The sequence below is a fragment of the Oncorhynchus keta genome, unplaced genomic scaffold, assembly GCF_023373465.1.
Source record: "Oncorhynchus keta strain PuntledgeMale-10-30-2019 unplaced genomic scaffold, Oket_V2 Un_contig_650_pilon_pilon, whole genome shotgun sequence".
Lineage (NCBI taxonomy): Eukaryota > Metazoa > Chordata > Actinopteri > Salmoniformes > Salmonidae > Oncorhynchus > Oncorhynchus keta.
Window position 1 is genome coordinate 340,072 of NW_026288903.1, and position 14,929 is coordinate 355,000.

General features: G+C 45.0%; 1 protein-coding gene, 1 long non-coding RNA gene and 1 pseudogene across 22 annotated transcripts in view; 2 read left to right on the top strand and 1 right to left on the bottom strand.

The window, feature by feature from the left end:
• The window catches only part of LOC118378876 (abl interactor 2-like), an 83,810-nt gene extending 82,051 nt beyond the window's left edge, over window positions 1-1,759 (bottom strand). For all 12 annotated transcript variants that reach the window (XM_052511224.1, XM_052511223.1, XM_052511222.1 and 9 more), the window contains exon 1: window positions 1,537-1,759. In XM_052511224.1, coding sequence (XP_052367184.1) covers window positions 1,537-1,653 — 117 coding nt within the window. In that variant the 5' untranslated portion in view covers window positions 1,654-1,759. The remainder of the gene's footprint in view (window positions 1-1,536) is intronic.
• Window positions 1,760-2,028: 269 nt separating this feature from the next.
• On the top strand, window positions 2,029-3,400 carry LOC127925927 (uncharacterized). Of its 10 annotated transcripts, none has more exons than XR_008122927.1 (4): window positions 2,074-2,249; window positions 2,435-2,769; window positions 3,061-3,242; window positions 3,290-3,400. It is a non-coding gene; the product is annotated as an uncharacterized LOC127925927 (long non-coding RNA). The 10 variants fall into 10 exon arrangements; XR_008122934.1 differs by adding an exon at window positions 3,008-3,054 and having other exon boundaries at window positions 2,435-2,810; window positions 3,102-3,382; XR_008122932.1 differs by having other exon boundaries at window positions 3,061-3,195; window positions 3,243-3,382.
• Window positions 3,401-14,298: 10,898 nt separating this feature from the next.
• LOC118377543 (complement C1q tumor necrosis factor-related protein 6-like) overlaps window positions 14,299-14,929 on the top strand; it is a 1,050-nt pseudogene continuing 419 nt past the window's right edge.

Consider the following 14,929-nt stretch of genomic DNA (forward strand, 5'->3'; position numbering starts at 1 on the left):
AGAGAGTACACAGTGGCAGAATACCTGACCACTTTGACTGACCCTAAACAGAGAGTACACAGTGGCAGAATACCTGACCACTGTGACTGACCCTAAACAGAGAGTACACAGTGGCAGAATACCTGACCACTGTGACTGACCCTAAACAGAGAGTGGCAGAATACCTGACCACTGTGACTGACCCTAAACAGAGAGTACACAGTGGCAGAATACCTGACCACTGTGACTGACCCAAACATAAGGAAAGCTTTGACTATGTACAGACTCAGTGAGCATAGCCTTGCTATTGAGAAAGGCCGCCGTAGGCAGACATGGCTCTCAAGAGAAGACAGGCTATGTGCTCACTGCCCACAAAATGAGGTGGAAACTGAGCTGCACTTCCTAACCTCCTGCCCAATGTATGACCATATTAGAGACACATATTTCCCACAGACCTACAAAGAATTCAAAAATAAATCAAACATTGATGGGTGAAACACCACAGTGTGCCTCACAGCAGCAAGATTTGGTGCCTGTTGCCATGAAAACAGGGCAACCACAGGAGCATAAACATTGTAAATACCACAAATATTTATCTGTTAATTTATCTTCCGTACTATTCATACTACGACTATTTGCACATTGCTAAAACACTGTACATAGCCGATAACACTTGAAATGTCTATATATTTTTTTTAGCTTTTTGACCACAATATTTACTGTTAAATTCGAATGTTTTTTATTGTTCAGGTTTCATCATTTCACTTTCATTTTGCTTTGGCAATGCAACACGTTTCCCAAGCACATAAAACACTTTGGGTTGAATTAAGAGGAGAGAGGACGAGAGGAGTCTGCAATTGAGATCCCCCCAGTGTGTGTGTGTGTGTGTGTGTGTGTGTGTGTGTGTGTGTGTGTGTGTGGGTGTGTGGGTGTGTGTGTGTGTGTGTGTATGTGTGTGTGTGTGTGTGTGTGTGTGTGTGTGTGTGTGTGTGTGTGTGTATGTGTGTGTGTGTGTGTGTGTGTGTGTGTGTGTGTGTGTGTGTGTGTGTGTGTGTGTGTGTGTGTGTGTGTGTGTGTGTGTAATGCTTCCATACAACGGTGTGATGTGAGAGGAATGTCCATAGACTGTGTCCATATGACCGATTTGATCATACGTCACCCGAATGCAGTTTATTCTGCGGTCGAATATTGGCGGACAAGATAATCAAAGTAACTAGACAGAATTAAATCTCTGTCGGAAATATGATCTGGTTACTGTTGTATCTGTGAGTACAGTGGTTTCTGGCGGCACCAACCTCCAACACGGTCCATTCACAAATACTTTCTATTGGACTCGCTACCCACGTCAACGTGTAAGCAATGCTGACAATACACACGTTATTGGTAGTACACATAACTAACAATGCTGCAATTATTAGCCAAGAGTAGTCTAAGGTAAAAAGCAACTACAGTAACACAATAAACAAGCAAACTGGTGTGGTAAATGAGCCTAGTTTGTCATTCTCTGAGTTAAACAGCGCACATAACCGATCATTTTATTATAAATCATATATTTACCTGCACATAGTTGCTTTCGCAGTAATCAGCAACTCTTTCGAGATTCGTAAAACTACCCAGTAACGCTCTCTGACCGGCTGGGATTTCTTCTTCCAAAAGCATTTGTAGCTCCGCCATTTTTACATCATTATTCTACACTGATGCGGTCCTGGACACAAGATCTCACGACCGAGTTCTCTTCAGATTCTGACGTTTCTCCAAAAGTTTTGGGCACCCTGAGTTGCGCCTCTTCTTCTTCTTCTTGTTCTGTGGAGTGTAACGGCGGTTGGCATCCAATATGGTTCATTATCGCCTCCAGCTGGACGAGAATATAAATATATTAAACTTTGTGATACAAAATAAGGGAAAACTACAACAAAAATAACTGTATAAAAAATATATAAAACACCCTTCCAACGAACCCTACACTCATTAAAAACCCACTACCACATTCCACTACCTTGACCCTGTCTGCCCCTGCACCATGTCAAGGGGTAAAGTGACGAGATAACAGGATAGATAATAGACAGTAACAGTATACTGTAGGTAGGGGTAAAGGATAGATAATAGACAGTAACAGCAGTATACTGTAGGTAGGGGTAAAGGATAGATAATAGACAGTAACAGCAGTATACTGTAGGTAGGGGTAAAGGATAGATAATAGACAGTAACAGCAGTATACTGTAGGTAGGGGTAAAGGATAGATAATAGACAGTAACAGCAGTATACTGTAGGTAGGGGTAAAGATAGATAAAGGATAGATAATAGACAGTAACAGTAGTATACTGTAGGTAGGGGCAAAGGATAGATAATAGACAGTAACAGCAGTATACTGTAGGTAGGGGATAGATAATAGACAGTAAAGCAGTATACTGTAGATAAAGGATAGATAATAGACAGTAACAGCAGTATACTGTAGGTAGGGGTAAAGGATAGATAATAGACAGTAACAGCAGTATACTGTAGGTAGGGGTAAAGGATAGATAATAGACAGTAACAGCAGTATACTGTAGGTAGGGGTAAAGGATAGATAATAGACAGTAACAGCAGTATACTGTAGGTAGGGGTAAAGGATAGATAATAGACAGTAACAGCAGTATACTGTAGGTAGGGGTAAAGGATAGATAATAGACAGTAACAGCAGTATACTGTAGGTAGGGGTAAAGGATAGATAATAGACAGTAACAGCAGTATACTGTAGGTAGGGGTAAAGGATAGATAATAGACAGTAACAGCAGTATACTGTAGGTAGGGGTAAAGGATAGATAATAGACAGTAACAGCAGTATACTGTAGGTAGGGGGTAAAGGATAGATAATAGACAGTAACAGCAGTATACTGTAGGTAGGGGTAAAGGATAGATAATAGACAGTAACAGCAGTATACTGTAGGTAGGGGTAAAGGATAGATAATAGACAGTAACAGCAGTATACTGTAACAGGTACTGTAGGGGTAAATGATAGATAATAGACAGTAACAGCAGTATACTGTAGGTAGGGGTAAATGATAGATAATAGACAGTAACAGCAGTATACTGTAGGTAGAGGTAAAGGATAGATAATAGAGACTAACAGCAGTATACTGTAGGTAGGGGTAAAGGATAGATAATAGACAGTAACAGCAGTATACTGTAGGTAGGGGTAAAGGATAGATAATAGACAGTAACAGCAGTATACTGTAGGTAGGGGTAAATGATAGATAATAGACAGTAACAGCAGTATACTGTAGGTAGGGGTAAAGGATAGATAATAGACAGTAACAGCAGTATACTGTAGGTAGGGGTAAATTATAGATAATAGACAGTAACAGCAGTATACTGTAGGTAGGGGTAAAGGATAGATAATAGACAGTAACAGCAGTATACTGTAGGTAGGGGCAAAGGCTAGCTTGGCTTGTATTGGTACTAGCAAGGCCCGTTATGGCTGAATTAATCACCAAATTGTACTGTACTGAACAACACTGCCTTGTGTAAAAAGAGAGGTTATATTTCTAGCTACAGACAGCAAAACAATTTACTCGTTTGTCATTTGCCCTCCTGGGTCTTGATCCAGCTTGTCTAGGCTGCATCGTATTCTAGTCCTGGACCAGCTGGTCTAGGCTGCATCGTATTCTAGTCCTGGACCAGCTGGTCTAGGCTGCATCGTATTCTAGTCCCTATTCAGCTGGTCTAGGCTGCATCGTATTCTAGTCCTGGTTCAGCTGGTCTAGGCTGCATCGTATTCTAGTCCTGGACCAGCTGGTCTAGGCTGCATCGTATTCTAGTCCTGGTTCAGCTGGTCTAGGCTGCATCGTATTCTAGTCCTGGTTCAGCTGGTCTAGGCTGCATCGTATTCTAGTCCTGGTTCAGCTGGTCTAGGCTGCATCGTATTCTAGTCCTGGTTCAGCTGGTCTAGGCTGCATGGTATTCTAGTCCTGATCCAGCTGGTCTAGGCTGTATCGTATTCTAGTCCTGGTTCAGCTGGTCTAGGCTGCCACTCTATTCTAGTCCTGGTTCAGCTGGTCTAGGCTGCATCGTATTCTAGTCCTGGTTCAGCTGGTCTAGGCTGCATTGTATTCTAGTCCTGGTTCAGCTGGTCTAGGCTGCCACTCTATTCTAGTCCTGATCCAGCTGGTCTAGGCTGCCACTCTATTCTAGTCCTGGTTCAGCTGGTCTAGGCTGCCACTCTATTCTAGTCCTGGTTCAGCTGGTCTAGGCTGCCACTCTATTCTAGTTCTGGACCAGCTGGTCTAGGCTGCATCGTATTCTAGTCCTGGTTCAGCTGGTCTAGGCTGCCACTCTATTCTAGTCCTGGTTCAGCTGGTCTAGGCTGCATCGTATTCTAGTCCTGGTTCAGCTGGTCTAGGCTGCCACTCTATTCTAGTCCTGGTTCAGCTGGTCTAGGCTGCCACTCTATTCTAGTTCTGGACCAGCTGGTCTAGGCTGCATCGTATTCTAGTCCTGGTTCAGCTGGTCTAGGCTGCCACTCTATTCTAGTCCTGGTTCCGCTGGTCTAGGCTGCCACTCTATTCTAGTCCTGACCTCAGACTGGAGTGAAGGTTCACCTTCCAACAGCACAACGACCCTAAGCACACAGCCAAGACAACGCAGAAGTGGCTTCGGGACAAGTCTCTGAATGTCCTTGATTGGCCCAGCCAGAGCCTGGACTTGAACCCGATCGAACATCTCTAAAGAGACCTGAAAATAGCTGTGCACCGACGCTCCCCATCCAACCTGACAGAGCTTGAGGGGGTCTGCAGTGAAGAACAGGAGAAACTCTCCAAATACAGGTGTGCCAAACTTGTAGAGTCATACCCAAGAAGACTGGAGGCTGTAATCACTGCCAAAGGTGCTTCAACAAAGTACTGAGTAAAGGGTCTGAATACTTATGTAAATGTGATATTTTGCAAAAAATTCTAAAACCCATTTTTTCCTTTGTCATTATGGGGTATTGTGATGTCATTATGGGGCATTGTGATGTCATTATGGGGCATTGTGATGTTATTATGGGGTATATTGTGATGTCATTATGGGGTATATTGTGATGTCATTATGGGGCATTGTGATGTTATTATGGGGTATATTGTGATGTCATTATGGGGTATTGTGATGTCATTATGGGGTATATTGTGATCTCATTATGGGGTATTGTGATGTCATTATGGGGTATTGTGATGTCATTATGGGGTATATTGTGATGTCATTATGGGGTATTGTGATGTCATTATGGGGCATTGTGATGTCATTATGGGGCATTGTGAAGTCATGGGGTATTGTGATGTCATTATGGGGCATTGTGATGTCATTATGGGGCATTGTGATGTCATTATGGGGTATTGTGATGTCATTATGGGGTATTGTGATGTCATTATGGGGTATTGTGTGTAGATTGATTTTTATTTAAACATTTTTTATTTGACCCTTTACGACCAGGGGAGAGAGGGGAGAGGAATGAGCCAATTGTAAACTGGGGATTATTATGAGGACCAGAATGTGAATTTAGTCAGGACACCAGGGTTAACACCCCTACTCTGACAATAAGTGTCATGGGATCTTTAGTGACCTCAGAGAGTCAGGATACCTGTTTAACTTCTCATCCGAAAGACGACACCCACAGGGCAGTGTCCCCAATCCCTGGGGAAATTGGGATGTTATAAAAAAAACTATTGGGGACCAGTGGAAAGAGTGCCTCCTACTGGCCCTCCAACACCACTTCCAGAAGCATCTGGTCTCCCATCCAGGACCAACCCTGCTTAGCTTCAGAAGCAAGCCAGCAGTGGTATGCAGGGTGGTATGCTGCTGACCAGGACCAACCCTGCTTAGCTTCAGAGACAAGCCAGACAAGAAGATCTCTTCTTATTGATTTATCAACAGCTCAAATATCTATTTATTGATTTGGAGTCTCAGTCTGTCTGTGCACAGTTGGTTCAGACTCAAAACGGTTTATTCTCTTCTGGATCAATAGAAAGTTATGCTCACAGTCTCAGAAATTTCACATCATCAGGGAGAGAGATACACACACATACACACGTGCACACACACACCCCCCACAAAACATTACTTCACTGCAGTATCAGATGATCCCACTAGAGGGCAGCAGCACTTCACTGCAGTATCAGATGATCCCACTAGAGGGCAGCAGCACTTCACTGCAGTATCAGATGATCCCACTAGAGGGCAGCAGCACTTCACTGCAATATCAGATGATCCCACTAGAGGGCAGCAGCACTTCACTGCAGTATCAGATGATCCCAGTAGAGGGCAGCAGCATTTCACTGCAGTATCAGATGATCCCACTAGAGGGCAGCAGTACTTCACTGCAGTATCAGATGATCCCACTAGAGGGCAGCAGTATTTCACTGCAGTATCAGATGATCCCACTAGAGGGCAGCAGTACTTCACTGCAGTATCAGATGATCCCACTAGAGGGCAGCAGTACTTCACTGCAGTATCAGATGATCCCACTAGAGGGCAGCAGTATTTCACTGCAGTATCAGATGATCCCACTAGAGGGCAGCAGTACTTCACTGCAGTATCAGATGATCCCACTAGAGGGCAGCAGTACTTCACTGCAGTATCAGATGATCCCACTAGAGGGCAGCATTACTTCACTGCAGTATCAGGTGATCCCACTAGAGGGCAGCAGTACTTCACTGCAGTATCAGATGATCCCACTAGAGGGCAGCAGTACTTCACTGCAGTATCAGATTATCCCAGTAGAGGGCAGCAGTACTTCACTGCAGTATCAGATGATCCCATGAGAGGGGAGCAGTACTTCACTGCAGTTTCAGATGATCCCACTAGAGGAGGACATGCGCTGGGGATGCCGTCTGGGCCTGCAGCCTTGCTTTAAATGTTTTCCTCACATTGGCTGCAGTGAAGGAGAGCCAGCAGGTTTTGGTTGCGGCCCGTGTCAGGTGGCACTGTATTGTCCTCAAAGCGAGCAATGAAGGTGTTTAGTCTGTCTGGGTGCAAAACATCCTGGTCTGAGACGGGGATGGTTATTCTTTTTGTAGTCCATGATTGACTATAGACCCTGCCACATACATCTCGTGTCTGAGCCGTTGAATTGTGAATCTACTTTGTCTGTATACTGACACTTGCTTGATTTGATTGCCTTGCGGAGGGAATAGCTACACTGTTTGTATTCGGTCATGTTTCCGGCCACCTTGCCATGATTAAAAGCAGTGGTTCGTGCTTTCGGTTTTGTGAGAATGCTGCCATCATTCCACGGTTTCTGGTTGGGAAAGGTTTTAATAGACGCTGTGGGTACGACATCACCGATGCACTTGCTAATAAACTCGCTCACCGAATCACCGTATTCATCAAAGTTGTTGTCCGATGACGGACCAGAGTTGAACAAACCTGGGCGTTTCCTGTTTTAGTTTCTGTCTATAGGCTGGGAGCAACAAAATGGAGTTGTGGTCAGACTTGCCAAAAAGGAGGGAGGGCTTTGTATGCGTCGTGGAAGTTAGTGTAGCAATGATCCTGAATGCTGTCAGCCCGGGTCACACATTCCATATGCTGATAAAATTTAGGGAGCCTTGTTTTCAGATTAGTCTTGTTAAAATCCCCAGCTACAATAAATGCAGCCTCAGGATATGTGGTTTCCAGATTACATAGAGTCCAATGAAGGGCTGTCAAGGTGTCTGCTTGGAGGCTGTGATTATGATCGAAGAGAATTCTCTTGGTAGATAATGCGGTCGGCATTTCGTAAGGAATTCTAGTTCAGGAGAACAAAAGCATTTCAGTTCTGTATGTTGAGTTCCTCTGTAAATTACACTGAAACAGACAGGATATGCTATGTAAACAGTATAGAAACTAGACTACAGGAACAGTATAGAAACTAGACTACAGGAACAGTATAGAAACTAGACTACAGGAACAGTATAGAAACTAGACTACAGGAACAGTATAGGAACTAGACTACAGGAACAGTATAGGAACTAGACTACAGGAACAGTATAGATACTAGACTACAGGAACAGTATAGAAACTAGACTACAGGAACAGTATAGAAACTAGACTACAGGAACAGTATAGAAACTAGACTACAGGAACAGTATAGGAACTAGACTACAGGAACAGTATAGGAACTAGACTACAGGAACAGTATAGAAACTACACTACAGGAACAGTATAGAAACTAGACTACAGGAACCGTATAGAAACTAGACTACAGGAACAGTATAGAAACTACACTACAGGAACAGTATAGGAACTAGACTACAGGAACAGTATAGAAACTAGACTACAGTATAGAAACTAGACTACAGGAACAGTATAGAAACTACACTACAGGAACAGTATAGAAACTAGACTACAGGAACAGTATAGAAACTACACTACAGGAACAGTATAGAAACTAGACTACAGGAACCGTATATAAACTAGACTACAGGAACAGTATAGAAACTAGACTACAGGAACAGTATAGAAACTACACTACAGGAACAGTATAGGAACTAGACTACAGGAACAGTATAGATACTAGACTACAGGAACAGTATAGAAACTAGACTACAGGAACAGTATAGAAACTAGACTACAGGAACAGTATAGAAACTAGACTACAGGAACAGTATAGAAACTAGACTACAGGAATAGTATAGGAACTAGACTACAGGAACAGTATAGAAACTAGACTACAGGAACAGTATAGATACTAGACTACAGGAACAGTGTAGAAACTAGACTACAGGAACAGTATAGATACTAGACTACAGGAACAGTATAGAAACTAGACTACAGGAACAGTATAGAAACTAGACTACAGGAACAGTATAGAAACTAGACTACAGGAACAGTATAGAAACTACACTACAGGAACAGTATAGAAACTAGACTACAGGAACAGTATAGAAACTAGACTACAGTATAGAAACTAGACTACAGGAACAGTATAGAAACTAGACTACAGGAACAGTATACAAACTAGACTACAGGAAAAGGATAGAAACTAGACTACAGGATAGAAACTAGACTACAGGATAGAAACTAGACTACAGGAACAGTATAGAAACTAGACTACAGGAACAGTATAGAAACTAGACTACAGGAAAAGGATAGAAACTAGACTACAGGAACAGTATAGGAACTAGACTACAGGATAGATACTAGACTACAGGAACAGTATAGAAACTAGACTACAGGAACAGTATAGAAACTAGACTACAGGAACAGTATAGGAACTAGACTACAGGATAGATACTAGACTACAGGAACAGTATAGAAACTAGACTACAGGAACAGTATAGAAACTAGACTACAGGAACAGTATAGGAACTAGACTACAGGAACAGTATAGGAACTAGACTACAGGAACAGTATAGGAACTAGACTACAGGAACAGTATAGGAACTAGACTACAGGAACAGTATAGAAACTAGACTACAGTATAGAAACTAGACTACAGGAACAGTATAGGAACTAGACTACAGGAACAGTATAGAAACTAGACTACAGGAACAGTATAGGAACTAGACTACAGGAACAGTATAGAAACTGGTACTACTGTGATTTAAACCCTGTTGTTGATGGACATGTGTAGTCCAGAGGGGACTGTGTTGACCACTAACCACTAGACCAACCTGTTGAGGGACATGTGTCCAGAGGGGACTGTGTTGACCACTAACCACTAGACCAACCTGTTGAGGGACATGTGTAGTCCAGAGGGGACTGTGTTGACCACTAACCACTAGACCAACCTGTTGAGGGACATGTGTAGTCCAGAGGGGACTGTGTTGACCACTAACCACTAGACCAACCTGTTGAGGGACATGTGTAGTCCAGAGGGGACTGTGTTGACCACTAACCACTAGACCAACCTGTTGAGGGACATGTGTAGTCCAGAGGGGACTGTGTTGACCACTAACCACTAGACCAACCTGTTGAGGGACATGTGTCCAGAGGGGACTGTGTTGACCACTAACCACTAGACCAACCTGTTGAGGGACATGTGTAGTCCAGAGGGGACTGTGTTGACCACTAACCACTAGACCAACCTGTTGAGGGACATGTGTAGTCCAGAGGGGACTGTGTTGACCACTAACCACTAGACCAACCTGTTGAGGGACATGTGTCCAGAGGGGACTGTGTTGACCACTAGACCAACCTGTTGAGGGACATGTGTAGTCCAGAGGGGACTGTGTTGACCACTAACCACTAGACCAACCTGTTGAGGGACATGTGTCCAGAGGGGACTGTGTTGACCACTAACCACTAGACCAACCTGTTGAGGGACATGTGTCCAGAGGGGACTGTGTTGACCACTAACCACTAGACCAACCTGTTGAGGGACATGTGTAGTCCAGAGGGGACTGTGTTGACCACTAACCACTAGACCAACCTGTTGAGGGACATGTGTAGTCCAGAGGGGACTGTGTTGACCACTAACCACTAGACCAACCTGTTGAGGGACATGTGTAGTCCAGAGGGGACTGTGTTGACCACTAGACCAACCTGTTGAGGGACATGTGTAGTCCACAGGGGACTGTGTTGACCACTAACCACTAGACCAACCTGTTGAGGGACATGTGTAGTCCACAGGGGACTGTGTTGACCACTAACCACTAGACCAACCTGTTGAGGGACATGTGTAGTCCAGAGGGGACTGTGTTGACCACTAACCACTAGACCAACCTGTTGAGGGACATGTGTAGTCCAGAGGGGACTGTGTTGACCACTAACCACTAGACCAACCTGTTGAGGGACATGTGTAGTCCAGAGGGGACTGTGTTGACCACTAACCACTAGACCAACCTGTTGAGGGACATGTGTAGTCCAGAGAGGACTGTGTTGACCACTAACCACTAGACCAACCTGTTGAGGGACATGTGTAGTCCACAGGGGACTGTGTTGACCACTAACCACTAGACCAACCTGTTGAGGGACATGTGTAGTCCAGAGGGGACTGTGTTGACCACTAACCACTAGACCAACCTGTTGAGGGACATGTGTAGTTCAGAGGGGACTGTGTTGACCACTAACCACTAGACCAACCTGTTGAGGGACATGTGTAGTCCAGAGGGGACTGTGTTGACCACTAACCACTAGACCAACCTGTTGAGGGACATGTGTAGTCCAGAGGGGACTGTGTTGACCACTAACCACTAGACCAACCTGCTGAGGGACATGTGTAGTCCAGAGGGGACTGTGTTGACCACTAGACCAACCTGTTGAGGGACATGTGTAGTCCAGAGGGGACTGTGTTGACCACTAACCACTAGACCAACCTGTTGAGGGACATGTGTAGTCCAGAGGGGACTGTGTTGACCACTAGACCAACCTGTTGAGGGACATGTGTAGTCCAGAGGGTTGTACAATACTGGATGCTGGATGTACAATACCTATCTAACTTAGCTAGCTAGCTGGATGTACAATACTTGTTATTTACATCTGTTTGAATCATATCTTGTTTTGTAATAATGTAGTAATAATGTAATAATGTCATAATCCATAACCAAAGTTAACCAATGATGTAACAAAGCTAGCTAGTCAGCACCTCTACACTAAATCATTTTCTATGGGTGTGCACCAGCTCATGCTTTTTACATCGCTAGCTAGCTACACATGTTTGCTAACAAGTTACAAATGCGAGGCGTGGTGCATAACAAGTTAGCAGGGGCCAGTCTAACTAGCTAGCCAACTCCATTCATGTGTTAAGCATTTGCTGGTAAACCTAGCTATAGGTGGTGGCTGGTTATAACGTTATATCTTGCTGTTTAGTAGCTAGCAATATCTATGACTAAAAAGAAACAAGGTTTTACAATCGAAATACACAAGATCTCAGATTTTAAAAACTCTTCTCTTTTTAGTCATAGATATGGATAATGTAGTTAGCTACCTAGCTAGCTACATAGCTAGTTAAGCTAGCAAACAGAAATATCATTTGATTTCCCCTAACTGTAAAACAATAGTATGTTAGCCAGCAAAGTTTACTATTTTGATGGCTTGCAGGAAAAAATAACTTACTTAGCAAGGCACCCTATTTGTTATCTGCCCTCTTGGTTCTGGCATCGGCTGTAGCTGAGCTTCTAACACTAGCTAACGTTAACTCCAACTCTGCACCTCAGTCACGCTCAAGGTCCTAAACGACATCATAAACGCCGTCGACAAAAGACAGTACTGTGCAGCTGTATTCATCGACCTGGCCATTGATCTGGCCAAGGCTTTCGACTCCATCAATCACCACATTCTTATCGGCAGACTCAACAGCCTTGGCTTCTCAAATGACTGCCTCGCCTGGTTCACCAACTACTTCTCAGTTAGAGTTCAGTGTGTCAAATCGGAAGGCCTGTTGTCCGGACCTCTGGCAGTCTCTATGGGGGTGCCACAGGCTTCAATTCTCAGGCCGACTCTTTTCTCCGTATCAATCAATGATGTCATCTGGCCCTTCTTTGGACACTGTGTTAACAAACCTCCAGACGAGCTTCAATGCCATACAACACTCCTTCCGTGGCCTCCAACTGCTCTTAAATGCAAGTAAAACTTGGACAACTACAAATACCTAGGTGTCTGGTTAGACTGTAAACTCTCCTTCCAGACTCACATCAAGCATCTCCAATCTCCAAGTGAGTTAAGAACAAATTCTTATTTTCACTGTCGACCTCGGAACAGTGGGTTAACTGCCTGTTCAGGGGCAGAACGACAGATTTGTACCTTGTCAGCTCAGGGGGTTGAACCTGCAACCTTCCGGTTACTAGTCCAACGCTCTAACCACTAGGCTACCCTGCCGCCCCGTACATAGTGCATCTGTAAACAGCCCACCCAACTACCTCATCCCCATGTTGTTCTTTTTTTTTGCTTCTTTGCGCCCCAGTATCTCTACTTGCACATTCATTTTCTGCACATCCATCACTGCATTGCTAAATTGTAATTACTTCACCACTACGGCCTATTTATTGCCTGTATATAGACTCTAGCTGGGGAGGCCTGTCTGTCTGGGTAGGCCTGTCTGTCTGGGTAGGCCTGTCTGTCTGGGGAGGCCTGTCTGTCTGGCCGGGGGGGCCTGTCTGTCTGGGGAGGCCTGTCTGTCTGGGTAGGCCTGTCTGTCTGGGTAGGCCTGTCTGTCTGGGGAGGCCTGTCTGTCTGGGTAGGCCTGTCTGTCTGGGTAGGCCTGTCTGTCTGGGTAGGCCTGTCTGTCTGGGGAGGCCTGTCTGTCTGGGGAGGCCTGTCTGTCTGGCCGGGGGCCTGTCTGTCTGGGGAGGCCTGTCTGTCTGGGGAGGCCTGTCTGGCTGGGGAGGCCTGTCTGTCTGGCCGGGAGGCCTGTCTGTCTGGGGAGGCCTGTCTGTCTGGGGAGGCCTGTCTGGCTGGGGAGGCCTGTCTGTCTGGGGAGGCCTGTCTGGCTGGGGAGGCCTGTCTGTCTGGCCGGGGGGCCTGTCTGTCTGGCCGGGGGGGCCTGTCTGTCTGGCCGGGGAGGCCTGTCTGGCTGGGGAGGCCTGTCTAGCTGGGGAGGCCTGTCTGGCTGGGGAGGCCTGTCTGTCTGGCCGGGGAGGCCTGTCTGGCTGGGGAGGCCTGTCTGTCTGGCCGGGGAGGCCTGTCTAGCTGGGGAGGCCTGTCTGGCTGGGGAGGCCTGTCTGGCTGGGGAGGCGTGATGGAACATCGCAACCTCATCTAACCCTAACACAAACTCATAGTGTCAGTATAAAACAGAGCCTTGGAGATGTGCCACAAAGCAGGACTATAGGTTAACCCCCCCATCAATACACCAGAAGCTGTCATAGGGTGTATCGTTCAGCGCTATAAGCCCTGACCTGACTCCCTCCTGGGAAAAAATGTGTGAAACACATCTCACTGTCATAGAAAGGCCTCAGACATGATGAAAACAAGCCCAGACCCCCCCCAGTGTGACATTCCCCTTTAAAGACCAATTTTTTCATTTGAAAAAGTGCCCATCACACAATTTGTTTGGTTAGACATTTTAGATATAAATTATTTTCAAGGCTACTTACTGAACTTTTCTGTTTAAATAAAATACATAATTTGAACAACAAACATAATGGAAATTCATATTTTTCAGCAAGATACTTTAATCTCAAGAGAAGACAAGGTAAATGTTAAATAAGGTTTATTGTTCTGGCTACTCCATGTACTGGAGACAAACACTGTCCAGTTCTGGCTACTCCATGTACTGGAGACAAACACTGTCCAAATATTTATTTTTCACATTTCGCAACAATAGCGATAAAGAATTGCGAAATAAATGGAATGTACAAGGAGTGTCTGAAACAGCATCTACATCCTAGCTGTATAAAAACAGGAACAGAAAACTCCAGAATCAACACAGGTTCCTAAATACAGGGAGAAATGAACACTGCTGCATTTCTCTTGTTTTAAGCTGTGCTGCTGCTGCTGGCTGTCTGCGGCTCAACAAGAGACCAAAAGACTGAAAATGAAGATAAAGAATGCCAGACATCACAAGGCTCGTGCTACCCTGACATGTGCAAGCTGCTGAAAGACTTCGGTGTCATGGAGGAGAAACTGCGAACCACGGTGGAAAAACTGGGAGTCATGGAAACCCAGCTCAAAGTTAGCGAGAATCAACTTGAGGAACTGAAAAATAACGAGAGGAGGAAGGTGATCTTTTCGGCTGCCCTGGGCGGGAATGGGCACATCGGGCCAATCGACCATGACACTACCCTGATCTTCAAAAATGTCATCACTAACATTGGCAGTGCCTACAATCCAAGTACAGGGGTATTTGCTGCCCCCATTGCAGGGGTCTACTACTTCAGTTTCTTCTACCATGCCGGAGGAAGTCAGACTAAATACATTTCCTTGTTCAAGAATGGACAGCACATGATCACTTCCTCTGATCACCAGTCTAGCGGTGATGGAGCTGACAACGGGGCTAATGCAGTCACTCTACAGCTAGAGGTGGGAGACCAAGTGTTCATACGCCTAATGGCTAACACTCACGTGTGGGACTCTGTAAACC